Raw genomic sequence first — 16290 nt, forward strand, 5'->3', positions numbered from 1 at the left:
AGTTCAATTTCTGTGAATTTGAATAATTGCTTCCTTTATTTAACATTCCATGATAGTGTTAAGACGAATACAAATTGAAACTATTATAACTACTACTACTACTACTACTAATACTACCACCACCACCACTTATGTGATTTGTAATGTCATTTCAGACTAGTAAAGTCTCAAATACATAGTTAATGATTTAACTTGCCAGTATGATGCCTATGGCTTTGAAGATTTCATTTTGTGTTAAATAACTTGAGAATAGTTGGGTACAGCACTAAAATAATTACAACATAAAAGCAGTAATGACTTTAATGTGTGGCTCCAATAGTAGGACAGCTGCTGAAGTTTCATCATAATTCAGCAACAGCATTTTTGGTAGCAAAAAAAGTTATACTTTTGTAGCTAAATTAAATTCAATAAAGATTACAAGAAACTAAAAATGTTCCATGACTAAACAAAGTGCAAAAAAAGCTGTCCAGTTGTGTCATTTCTTCGGTTAATTGATCCATAGACAGAGTTCTCAACCACCATACACGGATAAAATAACACAATTACTTTACTTTTTATATTTCATGACACAAGTCAAGGAATTTGATTAAGCCTGTTGACTGGGGCAGTTTCGAGTAACCAACCCACTCACCTAAATTGGAGAAGTATATTTTGTGATAGAGTAACATCTGACCAAAATTAATTTAGCCAGACCACTTGAGAAGACAGTGCTCTGAGTCACTGTGTACTATCAAAAGGTGGCCATCACATATGATAATTATAATCAGTCTTCATCTATAGAAATAAAAGAAATTATTACTTAGACCTTTACTATTTGTTCTTCAGTTGAACTACTTTAGTGTTCAACTGGTGAAGGCTTTTATCACCCTACACCAATGGTTCACATCCGCTCTGAGACCATTACATGTTCTTGTACCCCCACCCTACCCCTCCCTGCATCATCAACAACAACAACATTAGTGGCTTTTTAAACATTGAAAAGAAAAGGAGTTTTTTAACACTTTCATTTTTAAAATGGTGAAAGATAAATGGCTGTTTAGGTTTTCTAGGTGTTTTAATAAACCACAAATCAATAAGTCAATGAGAAAATTGGTACTGCTTGGTTCTAATAACCTTTTATTATACAGCGTGTATCAGAAATAATCATCCAGTTTGGCATGTATGTATTTCCAAAACTAATAAACATATACAATGAATTTTGCTTTTTTTAAGTGTTCAATATGCCTCTCTTGAGATGCATGACACATGTCAGTGTGGTATTCAAATTGTTCCCACACTGCAGTGAGCATTCTTTTGTTACTGCTTTGACAGCTGCTGTTATGCAATGCCTCAGTTCATTCATTGTTGTTGGTAATAGAGGCATGTAAACAGAGTAATTTATAAAGCCCCACAAGATATAATCACATACAGTCAGGTCTGGTGACCTTGGAGGTCAGTAATGTAAGATTGAATCATTTGGTCCAGTGCGAGCAATCCATTGTTCAGTAATCCTTTGATTTCAAAATTCCCACACTTCCAGATCCCAATGCTGCGGTGCCCCATCCTGTTGGTAAATGAAGTCGTTTGAATCAGTCTCCCACTGTGGGGAAGGAAAGTTCTCAAGCATATCAAGATATGTGCTTCCTGGCAAAGAGAAATGGACCATACACCTTTTCCCATGAAACTGTATAGAACACGTTAAATTTTGGAGAGTCCCTCTCATGTTGTACAACCTCATATGCTTGCTCTGTACCCCATGTTGTCACATTATAACAATTCAACTTTCCATTTAAATGGAATATTGCCTTGTCGCTATACATTAAGCATGAAAGAGAAAGAAAACTTATTACCCTCCATTGTGACAAGAACGAAATTACGGAACTCCACACACTGTACTTTGCCACCTTCATGAAGAGCTTGCAGTAGCTGAAGTTTGTATAGTTTCATGTGTACACGTTGATGCAACACACGACAGATGTTGGGGGCATGTTGAGTTGTCGTGCTGAATAGTGAATGGATTTTTGCAGACTCCTTGTAAAACTATGGCGGATGCGTTCAACATCTGTATCGGACAGTCTGGGATGGCTGGTGATTTGCCTTTACACAAACAACCTGTTTCTCAGAATTGTTCATGCTGTCGTGTAGTGCTCTCAGCTGTAGGAGGATCCACACCATACCTACTACGAAAATCACACTGAGCAGTTATCACTGACCTGCACTGGGCATAACAGAGAACACAATATGTTTTCTGCTGTCCCTACACCAATCTTACTAGAACTGAAGTGGTCACACACTGCTACTACCGAGCAGGAACCATGTAAAACTCAAGGTTTGCTCTTTTCAACAATATGTTGTTCATGCACACATATATCAAAAACATATAATTATGAAATTTCCTGGCAGATTAAAACTGTGTGCCCGACCGAGACTTGAACTCGGGACCTTTGCCTTTCGCGGGCAAGTGCTCTACCATCTGAGCTACCGAAGCACGACTCACGCCCGGTACTCACAGCTGCTTTACTTCTGCCAGTATCCGTCTCCTACCTTCCAAACTTTACAGAAGCTCTCCTGCGAAACTTGCAGAACTAGCACTCCTGAAAGAAAGGATATTGCGGAGACGTGGCTTAGCCACAGCCCCATACATATGAGATGACGAGTTGCAGACAGGCACAACAAAAAGACTGTTACATACTAAACTTTGGCAAAGCCTTATTAAGAAAAGAAAGGAAAATCCAAACATATTCACACATGACCACTATCTCCGGCTGCTCTGTTGATATTCATCACTTAATAAATAGTAATGATCTTTTCAAAATAGTGTTGTGACTGAAACACAATGACACCCCCTTCTATTTACCCCTCAGAAAATTTGATTTTGCTCCTCAGGGGGTGATTACCCACGGACTGAAAACCACTGTTCTTCACAGTAGTCATCCTCACTGTGTAATTTATGAATGTTTTTTCTTTGAGGAGATTTGGGGGTCGGGGAGGGGGGGGGGGTGTTCTTGAACCAGGTTCCCTCAGCCACATGAGACCAAATGAGGAGCTACTTGAATAAAGAAGCAGTGGCATCATTAGGCCTCATCTGCTGGTGATAACTGCTGGAGGGATTGGCAATGTACTGATCACATGATCCACGATCACAGAGCGCTCCTTGTATTATGATATTTTTTGTTTGCTTTCTGAGTTGGCAGTTTCATTTTTTGGACAAATACTTTAACCACTGACCTTGTTCTGTGCTCCAAGGAGTGACAGTGTATGTGCTCACCCAACTAGATTGAGGTTCTGTTGCCAAGTTTGAATCCAGGGATCACTCAATGTTTCGGGCGACTTACAGCTTCTCATTGTATATCAGCTCAAATGGCTGATGTGGCTGCTAAAACCTTAATGAGCTGCGTGACAGATTCCAGAGCTTGATTAAACTGGAACCTCCATCTTTGTTTATAAGGTTTCCTGATGTCCTTTCAGAAAGACTCCATAATTATGATTTCTCAGAAACTTGAAGCCTACACCAAAGCACTTGCCGTGTCATATCTTGTTTTGTAATTATACTCCACACAGTACTTGATGAGAAAAAATATTTGAGTGGCTTGTTTCAGCCAGGTGGCCTTCCTCAGCCTCCTCACCCTCTCAAATTCCATTATATATTGAATATTAGGATGGACAGAATTTTGGTATTCCAAGAACTGTGACAGCTCATTCTGTCCCCTCGTTCTCATATCTGGCCGCTTTCCCTCATCAAAAGGTCTGAGTGATATGACTCTTCTTCTCACTCTCTCACTCTTACCATTATGAGGAAGAAACGAACAGTCCTCAAAGCTAAGAATAGTTTTCTTTTTAAATTTTTTAGTGTGTCTGCTGGTGATACTGGAATTTTGCACCCTGAAGGTAAGTACGTACCACTAAGTCTGTACCTTGCAATTTTGTAATCATACTCTTACACATTTACTTAATGCAAATGACTAGACTTTCCCTGCTTCTCCTAGTGTGTAGATGAGTTGCCATTTGTGATGCATTAACAATAAAGCAAAGCTTGTTACTTGCTTTACTTACCGTAATAACTTCTGCTGCAATTCCTAAGAGTTCACATTGTTACTTTTAGTCACCTGTATTTCATCTGTTATTTATTGTGTAATCACATTATTTGATATTTATTAGACCCAGATGGCTAGTATCTCCCTATTTTAGAACAATTTGTTAGTTTTGTGTGATGCGGAAATGAGAGTTTGTGCATGTGTTTAACTTTCCTCAGAATAACACTTTGTTTTAAGTAACTGTTATTTCCCGATAGAAATGCCAGTAGTGAGAAATAGAGTTCATTTTAGTATTTAGATAATTTGTGGGCATCACTGTGAGCCCAGTTATTGTGTTCTGTGAGGATACAGTTGTCTTTATCCTCTTTTTTAAAAAAAAAAAAACTGTGGTAGTCTGACTAGATGGTTTATGATCACTGCAAATATCTCCTTCGTATATCATGTCCTGTGAACATTGATGTGAAGATAGGCAACCCACAACATATAAAAAGGTTAAACAGTTTTTCATTACTGTAACTGTTGCTGTCAAATGTGAGTTCATCATTTTAATTATATGTTTTATGTATGTATCAGGTGCTCAGTTGAAATAAGCAGTTCACATAATATGCAAAAACTGGTGATTTCTCAAACTAGGAAACAATCAAGAATGGGATGCCATAAGGTTCGGACTTGGGTCCTCTGCTGTTCTTAATATATGTTAATGACTTGCCATTCTATATTCACAGAGATGCAAAACTGGTACTTCTTGCCAATGATACAAGTATAGCTATCACACCCAACAGACAAGAATTAACTGGTGAAATTGTAAACGATGTTTTTCAGAAAATTATTAAGTGGTTCTCTGCAAATGGGCTCTCATTAAACTTTGACAAAACACAGTATATACAGTTCCACACAGTAAATGGAATGACACCATTAATATATATAGACTTCAATCAGAAATCAGTAGCTAAGGTAGAATACTCAAAGTTTCTAGGTGTATGCATTGATGAGGGGGTTGAACTGGGAAAAACCCGCTGAGGATCTGCTGAAATGTTTGAGTTCAGCAACTTATGCTATTAGGGTCATTGCAAATTTTGGCGATATACATCTCAGTAAATTAGCTTACCATGCCTATTTTCATTCTCTGCTTTCATATGGCATCATATTCTGGGGTAACTCATCGTTGAGTAAAAAGGTGTTCATTGCACAAAAGCGTGTAATGAGAATAATGGCTGGAGCTCATCCAAAATCATCCTGCAGACACTTATTTAAAGAGCTAGAGATCTTCACTGTTGCCTCATAATATATATATTCACTTATGAAATTTGTTATTAACAATCCAAACGAATTCAAAAGTAATAGCAGTGTACATGACTACAACACTAGGAGAAAGGATGATCTTCATTACTCAAGGTTAAATCTAACTTTGGCTCAGAAGGGGGTAAATTATGCTGCCACAAAAGTCTTTGGTCACTTACCTAATAGCATCAAAAGTCTGACAGATAGCCATATAGCATTTAAAAGGAAATTAAATGTATTTCTGAATGGCAACTCCTTTTACTCATTAGATGAATTTTTGGATACAGTAAGTGGGTAATTTCCCCAACCCCACAATATTAAAAATATTAAGTGTCATGTCATATTTTGTGGAATGTAATATCTTGTATAGACACCTTTTATTAACCTGACATGTTCCACATCATTACGAAGTGTTGTATTCATGATCTATGTAAGAAGTACAAATCTAATCTGATCTCTGTATGGCATGCATTTGTTTCTGTACACCTGTGTTTGTATTTCAATCTGACAGGCATGACTACATTGACTAATTGCATAAAACATATTTTTTATATCATCTCATGACTGTTAAAAAGCTATTATGGAAGGAATGTAGAGACAGAAAACCAGTATCAGTAGAGGAGAACATTTTATTGCTGCATGTACTTCAGTGTTTACAATGATTCGAGAGACTGATGTGGTATTTATGCAAGCAGGATCTCCTCGTAGGGTACTTTACTGGTGAAACTGGTGAGTATCCTTTCAACAACCTGCACAATTGTCTCCTCTATGGGTGCACGAATCTCTTCCATCACAATTCGCCAGTTTTCGTTGATGAACTTGTTCATTGCATCTCCTGTAAAAAAAAAAGCAGCAATATGACTTAATGGTGTTAAAACTACTGATGCTGAGGCTAATAGATGGGTGGGAAACTTTCAGCCCTGCCAAATCGCAGGACGACTTTAATGATTCATTTGCTAGCATAGGTTGGGCTTCAATGCATGGTTAGAAACTGATACTCTTAATAATTTGTAAAACATCATTATTTTAGGAATTGTTAATCATGGTGAAATTGAGAACATGACACCATTTACCATGGTAACAACACACATACTTGATGATTCATGTAAACCAAGAGAAAGGGAACCACTCACCTGTAGTGGACTGATGTAAGAAGAATGAAAACACACAAAAGGAAACAATATCCACACCAGCTTTTGAGCTCTTGGTGTACTTTTGCCATGGGGTGGGGGGAGTGCAATAGCTGAAAAGCTAGTTTCCTGATAAGTGTTTCTGTTCTCCACACACCAATCCCCTATATGTGAATGGCTGCCTTCCATTATCTTACTTATTGCTCCATCCAGGAATTTGTAGTATAGTTACTTGATCATTTCCTTTTTTCATTTTTTCATACATTTATTAATTCTATAATGTGGTAGCAGTGTGCTAGCTTAACACAGATACTGTGTACACAGCTCGATCGTGTTCAACAGCGTTCTTCCAGCTACTCCACTACAGTATTGCAGGATCTCAAAGATCGGCGAGGGGATGCTAAAACAGATTTGCTATTTGACTGAAGACTTTAAATTTGGTGATTTCTGTTGACTAAGGACTGGAGCTATACTGATAAACTGCTTATTTATAGAATAATGCCTGAAATGGAAAACAGATTTTGCATATGTTAAACCATTTCACCTTACTTTAATTTCCTGTTATGAAATCCCTTAAGTGATAGCGCTGTATCTCATCTTGAAAAACATGCAGTTGATTTTGGTGCCAAATACAGCATATATATTGATACATTGGAGCTATTTAACTAAGTAGCTATTTGAAAATTCCAAGTGAAAGAGCTGATGGAGAGTACTGACATTCCTTCCTATTTGGATATTTTGAAAGCTATTTTCAAAATGTGTGTTAGAATATGTATTGAATTATTGAAACAGTTTTGAGGACATTCATGACAATGGCAGTGACTGCAGAATGTTTTGAAAGCAGTTCCTGTGAATTAAAGATAATAAATATCTACTTAAGGTTGAATATAAGTGAAAGAGTGTCAACTTTAGCTATGTTATCAACAGAATATGACACACCTGTTAAGCTTGACTTCAGTGACATAATCAATGAATTGAGTTTGCTGAAAGCAAAGAAATGCAAAGTAAAATTATGATGACAACACTATTCTTGGAAAGTGATAGTTTCTCAACTATTCATTGTAATGCTTTTTCCTTAATTTGTAATTGATAATTTACACTATTTATCATTTATGAGGAACAAATAAAATGTTTTCTTTATTATAGATCATACAAAAAACAATTTACAGTAGCTCTAAACATGTTTTACTTTTATATTTTTAGTAAGTTTATACAAATCGTAATTCATTTGCTACAGTGACACATTGTTGTGTGAAGTATTTCGTATAAATATAGTTCATTTAAGTAATATTTTTCATTTATGCTACATTTCTATTATACCTATGAACAATACAAAAAGTTGCTAAATCTGTGCAGCAAAACATTTAGAAAGATATTTTACATGGAGGGGGTAGGGGTGCGGTTTTGACAGTTCTGTCAGGGAAACAGGATCACCTCAATACTACTCTGTCCTTCAATTCCTATCTTCATACAGGTCCTTGAAACTTTTTAGGTAGAACTGTGCGGGATGGACAGAACTATCTTCAAATGTCTGCCATTCCAGGTTTCAGCATTTCTGCAATACTCTCCCATTAATCAAAGAAACCTGTGACCATTCTTGCTTCCCATATTTATATACATTGAATATCCCCTGTCAAACCTAGTTAGTATAGATGGCAAACATTTGAGCAATATCCTAGGATGTTGCTGTTGTAGAATGACTGCTTTTTCTCAGGATCCTGTCAGTGAACTGAAGTCTACTGCCTGCTTAATATATAAGTCAACGTATTTGATCATTCTGTTTCATATCTCCACAAATAGTTAGGACCAGGTATATATAAGTATATTAGCTGACTAATTCTAATTTAATTCTTTGATATTGTAGTTATAGTAAACTATATTTTCATATTATGTAAAATGCACAGTTTTACATTTTTGATCATGTAAAGCAACTCGGCAGTTTTTGCACAACTTTGAAAGTTTGTAAAGATCTGACAGAATATTTGTGTAGATTTTTCAGATAGTACTTAATTATAGATAACTGCACCATCTGTAAAAGAGAGAAAAAGGGAGGAGTGGGGAGAGACTGTGGTAACTCTTAATGTTATGTGGCTGGTCATTAATGTATACATGAACAGCAAGTGTCCCAACCCACTTTCCTGGCACATGCCTAAAGTTACTTCTACACTTGTCTATAACTCCATGCTTTGTCTTCCCTGCCAAGAAAACCTCAGTCCCATCACAAATTTTGCTTGATATCCCATATGTTCACACTTTCATTCAAAATGTTGGTGTTGTATCCAGTCATAAGTTTTCTTAACTCAAGAAATACTGCATCTATCTGTATGTCTTCCAGGATGTCATGAGAGAAAAGTGCGAGTTAGGTTTTGCATGACTGTTGGTTTTTGAATAACTGTCAATAGTCATTCAGTTCGATGTAGTTCATTATTTTCAAAGTCAGAATATGTTATAAGATTCTAATATTGAACAGTAGTTTTGTGGATCACTTCTGGTACACTTCTTATAAAGAGATGTGACCTGTTCTTTCTTCCAACTATTGGTCACAGTTAGTCAGTCAATGTTTTTGCAGCTGTTTCACTCACCTTTGCAGAAATGTGAAACTAAACAGTGACAGGTCTTCTGTGCCTTTCTTTTTAAAATAGTGTTTGACAATGGAGTACTTCACTTTGCTAACCTCAATTGTGGTTTGTGAGTCAGCCAGAAGTGTTTGGATATTATGTTTTAAGCCATTAACCGCCTTGACCAATATTTCTTTAGTTTTGTGAGAGGTCTTTCAATAACATTCTTCTACAGTAGTTCTTGAAAGGTTTAGATATTATTCTTTTGGCAGCCAAATGGTTGTCATTTAGCATATCTGTATCTGTAGCCCTGCACTTTGTTTTACACATATTCTGCAATAGTCACTGTTTACGGAGAAGATTCTTTGCAGAGACTGTATGCCGTGTAGGATCTCTCCCATCATAAAATGTTCTAAAATGTTCATACGTATCCAGTGTTTGGTGTACTATTTTTGTGAACTTAGTTCCTCTACTTGTTCATGCTGAAAGGTAAAAGTGTTAATTTTCTCCTTGTGATACAACACTGTAACCTCTTTATCTACTTTACTGAGTATGTAAACCCTTCTACTTGTTATAAATTCCAGTTGTGCTTTGGTGATAATTGTTGCTACAACTGCATCATGGTCACTTATTCCAGTTTCAATGTGGGCATCCTTAAACAGACCAGGTCAGTATGTTACCTTTAGATCTGATATATTTCCATCATAAATGGCTTCCCAAAGTATCTGTTCTCAGTAGTTATCTTAAAAAAAAAAAAAAAAAAATTAGTTTCGTATCATGGGATGTCCTGTCATACTCACCACATATTATCTTCGTCAATGACAACAACACCTACCACAATACACTTAACAGTATGTCTCTATTTTCCAAAGTGTTCAGCTTTGCGGAGTAGCTGGCCCCATGTTTGGTGGGTCTTCTCTTTTATCTGATGTATCCATCTTCTCAGTGGCCATCCCTGTAATCTTTTTCCTTCGACTTCGCCTTGGATGATCATCCTTTCCAAGTTATCCCACTCTTGTCGAATTATATGTTGAAAGAACTGCAGGATTTACAGGAAACAAATACTGGATAACCTCTTCTCCGCTCTCGATTCTTGAAGGATTAATTTGTTGGTTTGTTTGTCAGCAACCTCATATATGTCCACATCTCAAAAGCATCAATTCGTTTGCATTCCCCTTCAGTTACTGTCCATGTTTCAGCACCCTAAAGGAAAACTGAAAACACCATAGATTTCAGCACTGTCAATTTAGTATGTGTAATTAATACTCAGTCTTCCCAAATCACTCTAAGCTTCAATGCAGCATCCCTACAGAACAATTCTGCATCCTATTTCCTGGCTAGAATCCCACCCTCTTTCTGAACCACTGAGGCCAGGCAGACAAAGTGATAAACTTCTTCATATTCTGATCGTTCATCAGTAGGTGGTAGTGACTCACCTCTATCAATTATTATGATCGTGATTTTTTTGTATTAATTGAAAAACCAAATTTCTTGCTTTCTGTCTCAGCTTTATTCAGTATTTCTTTCATTTCCAATTGTTATTCTGTGCACAATGTGGTGTCATCAGCAAATCGTAAATTACTGATTCTTTGTCATCCAGTTCGGATCCTGCCAGTACAGACATGAACATTTTTTCTCATAACATATTCCCCATGGATGTTAAATAGAACTAGTGATGGAATACACCGCTGTCGGACTTCTTTTTGTGCTTTAAAAGGCGTTGAAATAATTTCATCTAGTCTGATTATTGCCTTACTATCAGATGTCTGAGGACACTTTGGAGTCACCTACAGTTACCATTATCTCTACTGCATGGTTAGTTGACTAATGTAAAAAAAAAGTTCCTTTATGTGTGTACCTCACACAGAATGGTAGCAGGCCCTGACCCATTTGGGAAGACCCTACAGTTATCAACCCTGTAGTGCTAGTCATGAAAGTGACAGCTAAGCAGGTCACAGAATCTTCAAAGTTTCTGGTTCAGGCCTTCCAAAGAACTCAGAAACAGAGGTCACCAGGTGTGGCTTCTGAGACAGTGCCACTGTGCAGTGGCACCACTTTAATAAAAAAGAAAGAAAGAGAAATCTATCCAAACTGCGCAGAAAACATTGTTTCGGAGTATGTATTTTCTGATCTGAAGAGGCACGTTTCACTGCGCACTCTCTTGGGGTAGTTTTCTCAAGCTTGGAGCCAACTGCAGATTGGCATCATTTGTCCTCACAAAGTTCTGTGTGAAAGGCTCAGCCATTGGTTTCTCCTTGCTTCTTATGGCAGAGATGGAGCCACAGCTACTCTGACTCAGAGCTTTATATTCCTTCTGCCAGAGAACAGTAAAGTGCAGAACCTACAGAAACATGATCTGCCATCTAGCAATCCTGTTAGAATACATCGAGGTGCAGATTTATTGTAATCCAGTTTTACAATCTTTCTGCAAGTTAATGCTAATGCATTCCTGAATGCTAATTAATGCTTAATTAAATTGAGTACAGAAATAATACACTTAAATAGTGTTATTTATAACGATATGTAATTTGAATATACGCTATGTGATCAAAAGTATCCAGACACCCCCAAAAACATAGGTTTTCCATATTAGGTGCATTGTGATACCACCTGCCAGGTACTCCATATCAACGACTTGTGTAGTAATTAGACATTGTGAGAGAGCAGAATGGGGTGCTCCGCCGAACTCATCGACTTTGAACGTGGTCAAGTGATTGGGTGTCACTTGTGTCATGCGTCTGTACGGGAGATTTCCACACTCCTAAACATTGCTAGGTCCACTGCTTCCGATGTGATAGTGAAGTGGGAACATGAAGGGACACGTACAGCACAAAAGCATACAGGCTGACCTCGTCTGTTGACTGGCAGACTGCCAACAGGTGAATAGGGTCATAATGTGTAATAGGCAGACATCTATGCAGACCATCACACAGGAATTCCAAACCGCATCAGGATCCACTGCAAGTACTATGACAGTTACTCACATAACAGGCGTACATTGATGTCTTAAGCACCTTCTTGCATCCCACTGTTGAAGAGCAATTCGAGGATGGCGACTGCATCTTTCAACACAATCCAGCATCTGTTCATAATGCACGGCCTGAGGTGGAGTGGTTACACGATAATAACATCCCTGTAATGGACAGACCTGCACGGAGTCCTTACCATAATCCTGTAAAACACCTTTGGGATGTTTTGGAACGCTGACTTTCTGCCAGGCCCCACCGACCGACATTGATACCTCTCCTCAGTGCAGTACTCCGTGAAAAATGGGCTGCCATTCCCCAAGAAACCTTCCAGCACCTGATTGAACATGTGCCTGCTAGAGAGGAAACTGTCATCAGGACTAAGGAGGGCCAATACAAAACTGGATTCCAGCATTACCAATGGAGGGCACCGTGAACTTGTAAGTCATTTTCAGCCAGGTGTCTGGATACTTTTGATCACATAGTGTAATTATGCCTTTTGATTTTGTAGCTAAGAGATGTTATTTCAATATTGGTATATTTCACAATAGCAGAGCTATTGCTACAGAACAAAAAACTGACATATTCACCACCTATTGAGCATTTGTTTTCCAAGCAAAAGTGCAGTATTTCTGTTTATACTCGTTAACGTTTGTGTAATACAGTTCTGTACAAACACATCGTAGTTATTGTGAGGTCGGGTAATTAACAGTATATAGCTGTCTGCACAGTGTTATCTGTAAGGGAAAATTCAGTTGACTGTGAAAATAGCAAACATGAACAAAGTAAATGAGTTATTAAAAACGCCATTTAGCGACAGGACTTTCAGGTAAAAAACACTAGATAGGCCACTCCCGAATCTGAAACTGCAGCATCAAACAAAAAATCTATGCCGTAAGTTCAATCCAGAAATTTACGAAAAGAACAAATGGATTTGTGGTTGGGAAGAAAACAACGCTGTTTTTTGGTTTTCCTTGTGTGTTTTTTGGGGTTGAAGTTCATTGGTGTAAGACCGGAATAACTGATATTCGACATATATGGTCTAAAGTGAAAGTACAAGAAATTTCAAAGTGATACACGAGTAATGTGTCTTTCATATCTAGACAAAACCAACATTCAGCAGAAATCAGATTCGCAATATAGACAAACAATTGACAGCTACAACAAATGTGTAGAAAAGAATAGATGTATATTGATTTTAATTGTAAAATGTATTCGGTTCTGTGGTGTTTGGAACTGGCTGTCACGGACCGCAATGAATCTGATGTGCTCAAAATATGGGGGTTTTACGAGGGCTTGTTCAGTTCAGCGCGGAACAGGATAAAGATCATCCCATTCAAGCATCAGTGTTCAAAGGCATTTGTAAGACCGTTCAGAACGAATTACACCAACGCACGTTGGAAGTGTACCATGATGATGTTAGTCAAGAAATAAATCATATCAATTATGTTGCAATAATCGCGGATTAAAGCATAGATGTGGCCTGCGAATTTCAGTTGGCTTTTGTTTTGCGTTATGTTGCTGCGGGAAAACTTGTTGAAAGATTTTGGTACTTTGTTAATTCAGGAAGACAGAATGCTCGTACTTAGATGAGAGTATTCTGAAGGAAACTGAATCATTAATTGGCGATGGCCGTGCAAAACTAATAGCTCAGAATTACGATGGTACAAACGTTATGAGAATCAGGTTCAGAAATTAATTAAAGACAAATATCCAAATGCAAACTACATCCATTGTTACTCGCATCAGTTCAACATTATGTCTACGGCAGCCTCTGTTAATTGCGAAGCTTGCATCTTTTTTGCACATCTTTCAGGTAATTCTATCATTTCTAACTTTTTCAGAAATTGTTGCATAGCATAATTCAAAAAAGCTTGCCCCGTGTGTGTGACAAGGTGGGATTACCATTCGCGAGTAGTAAAAGAAGTTTGTTCCCTGTTCTCAAAATCTTATTACTGTTATGGAGGTCATTGAAACAAGTGAGAGCATAAAACTATCTTCTATTGTTGAAAAAGCTGGTTCATACAAACAAAGATGACAAGAAAACGAATTCATTTTCTAGCTATCATTTTTATATAAGATAATGCCTCATGCAGACATACTTTTTAATCAGCTTCAGAAGAAGATTACCGAACCGACCCAAGCAACGCAAGACAACCAGAACTTTGAAGCGATAGTGCAAAACATCAGAGATGGCATTGACTCCATCCTTATCGAGATTGGTTTCGAAAATGACGAAACGATGCCTGCCAAGAAGCCACGGATTCCTGATGGGCATAAAAAAAGATGCTTTGGAAGTGTGCGATGACGTCCTTTCTGAAATAAAATTACGTTTCCAGTTCACTGGACACCTTATTGCAACCAATTCATTTTATGTAAATCAGTTTGACAAATACGTCACAGATTTTGCATTTAGATACCTTGGAATTACTGACATTTCTGGAAAAAAGAAAGTTGAAGAGTGAGCTTCAAGTCTTCTGTGCTAGGCCGGAGTTGAGAGCAGTTGCTGACGCAGTTCCATTTCTATCGCTGATTCTATAGGATGAACTTTGTGACACATTCGACGAGACTGTTAAAGTTTTGAAACTGCTAATCACGACACCTATGTCGGCACCAGAAGCAGAGCTGTGATGCTCGATGCTCAAGAGAATTAAAATGTTCATACGAAAGAACGATTGAGTTCCTTAGGGATTCTATACTGTGAAAAGTCTTTCGTGTGTAAAATTGAAGATTTTAGTTTGAGATGACAAATTTATTTACCAACATGAAGGAGCGACGAATCGATTTACAATATCATTCCTACAAATTATTGTGAATCTCTCTTCAGACAGTCATGGAATTGCTGCTTTTGTTTAGCACAATGCTTTTTGTTTTAAATGTTGGTAATTTGATTAAATTTATTTCGCAAAATCCAGATCACAAATTCGAATAATTTATACAATCTCTATTATTTCTCGTACTGGCACTCATGTTGCAGCGGACACTTTTCTGGCAGTCCGCCGCGAACGTAAAACAATCGAGGAGCTCTGGCTGTTTAGGGGAGAAGAACGGAGTGAGAGGACAAGCCACGCCTTCCTCTCAGAAGGCTGGCAGCCTACGTGCGTGTTCTGTGTTACTTGGAAGGCAGAACCGATGTAATAATGTTCATATGGATCGCTGATTCCATGTGGTGTTGTGAGAGCCATATTTGAGCACTGTGACAGAACAAGATTGCTCTGTGCACTCAGTGCGAGAGAGATTTTCGGAGTTAGTGTTACGTTTTATATCTCATACAGACACGCGAAAAAAGTAGCTAAAGCAAGCGCCCCCCCCCCCCCCCCCGACTTGCTATCATGTTCTCCAGGAATATATCAAACTCACTCTTAATGTGCGTAGGAAGGGTGCTTTTGTAACAAGTGTTAATTTCTGTTTCCCTATACTTTTTGTTTGATATAATATCTTATGAAGTATATGAATTATCGACAGAATTCCGTAATACGTTCGATGCTACCAATCTAAGATTTTTTTTTTCACTGGAATGACCCAACCTCAGAGTCCACACATAATCAATTGTTCCAACATGCGCATGAGTCTGTAACTGGATGCAACCTGGTCTTTCAATGGCTGCTGAAATTGCCCCTTCAGCATTTTAAATGAGGCCTTCTGGTTCACACAAAAAGTGCTCAAGGTAATCCTTTTTGTCTTGCTGCTATATTTCTGAGAAGTACGATTATTTGCTGTTCATCTGAACTGCCAACAATTGCCAAATCCTTATTCTTTTGCATTTGCTTTCTGTTAATATGGGATACAGGAGGGTTCGCTATACGGAAAGCGTATTGCACTGGCTCATTTCCAAATTCAGTTGCAGACAGCACTTCGAACCCGTTGGTTAGGGGATGAGTGTACTCTTTTGAGCATTGCTTAGTTTGTGCCTCCTCTGTACCGCCCACTGACTTTCCACTGTCTGTCTGGTAGAAAATATGTACTGGAGATGGTGCAGTGTCCATGGGAGAAGATAATATCTGGTATGTGACTCTTGATGGTTTGCCAAGCATATCCACTCGCTGCAGCTTCCAATCAATAGCAGTCAGAAGAATTTCCAGTTGCTTATGAACAGCAAGTATCTCATTTCCACATGTAAGAATAGCAGTCACGTTGGGGTGATGTTCTGACTGTTGCACTGTATTGTATAACAGTAAACCATTACAGCTTAATTGAAGTTTCCATTAATTTTTAATTTCAAGACTTTGTCTGCTAAAAGGATGACAAGTTCCATTTAGAACTGGAACATCATTACCTAACAAAATCATTTGTTTCACAAAGAGCGCAAAATCTGGAATAAAATGTACGACTCCTGAAGTTA

At 37.9% G+C, this 16290-nt stretch overlaps 1 protein-coding gene across 1 annotated transcript in view; it reads right to left on the bottom strand.

The window, feature by feature from the left end:
- Positions 1 to 5907: 5907 nt before the first annotated feature.
- LOC126328344 (protein takeout-like) overlaps positions 5908 to 16290 on the bottom strand; it is a 54476-nt gene continuing 44093 nt past the window's right edge. The window contains exon 6 of the mRNA XM_049996028.1: positions 5908 to 6129. Within this exon, the coding sequence (XP_049851985.1) occupies positions 5978 to 6129 (152 nt within the window). The 3' untranslated portion in view covers positions 5908 to 5977. The remainder of the gene's footprint in view (positions 6130 to 16290) is intronic.

The sequence above is a fragment of the Schistocerca gregaria genome, chromosome 2 (assembly GCF_023897955.1).
Source record: "Schistocerca gregaria isolate iqSchGreg1 chromosome 2, iqSchGreg1.2, whole genome shotgun sequence".
Lineage (NCBI taxonomy): Eukaryota > Metazoa > Arthropoda > Insecta > Orthoptera > Acrididae > Schistocerca > Schistocerca gregaria.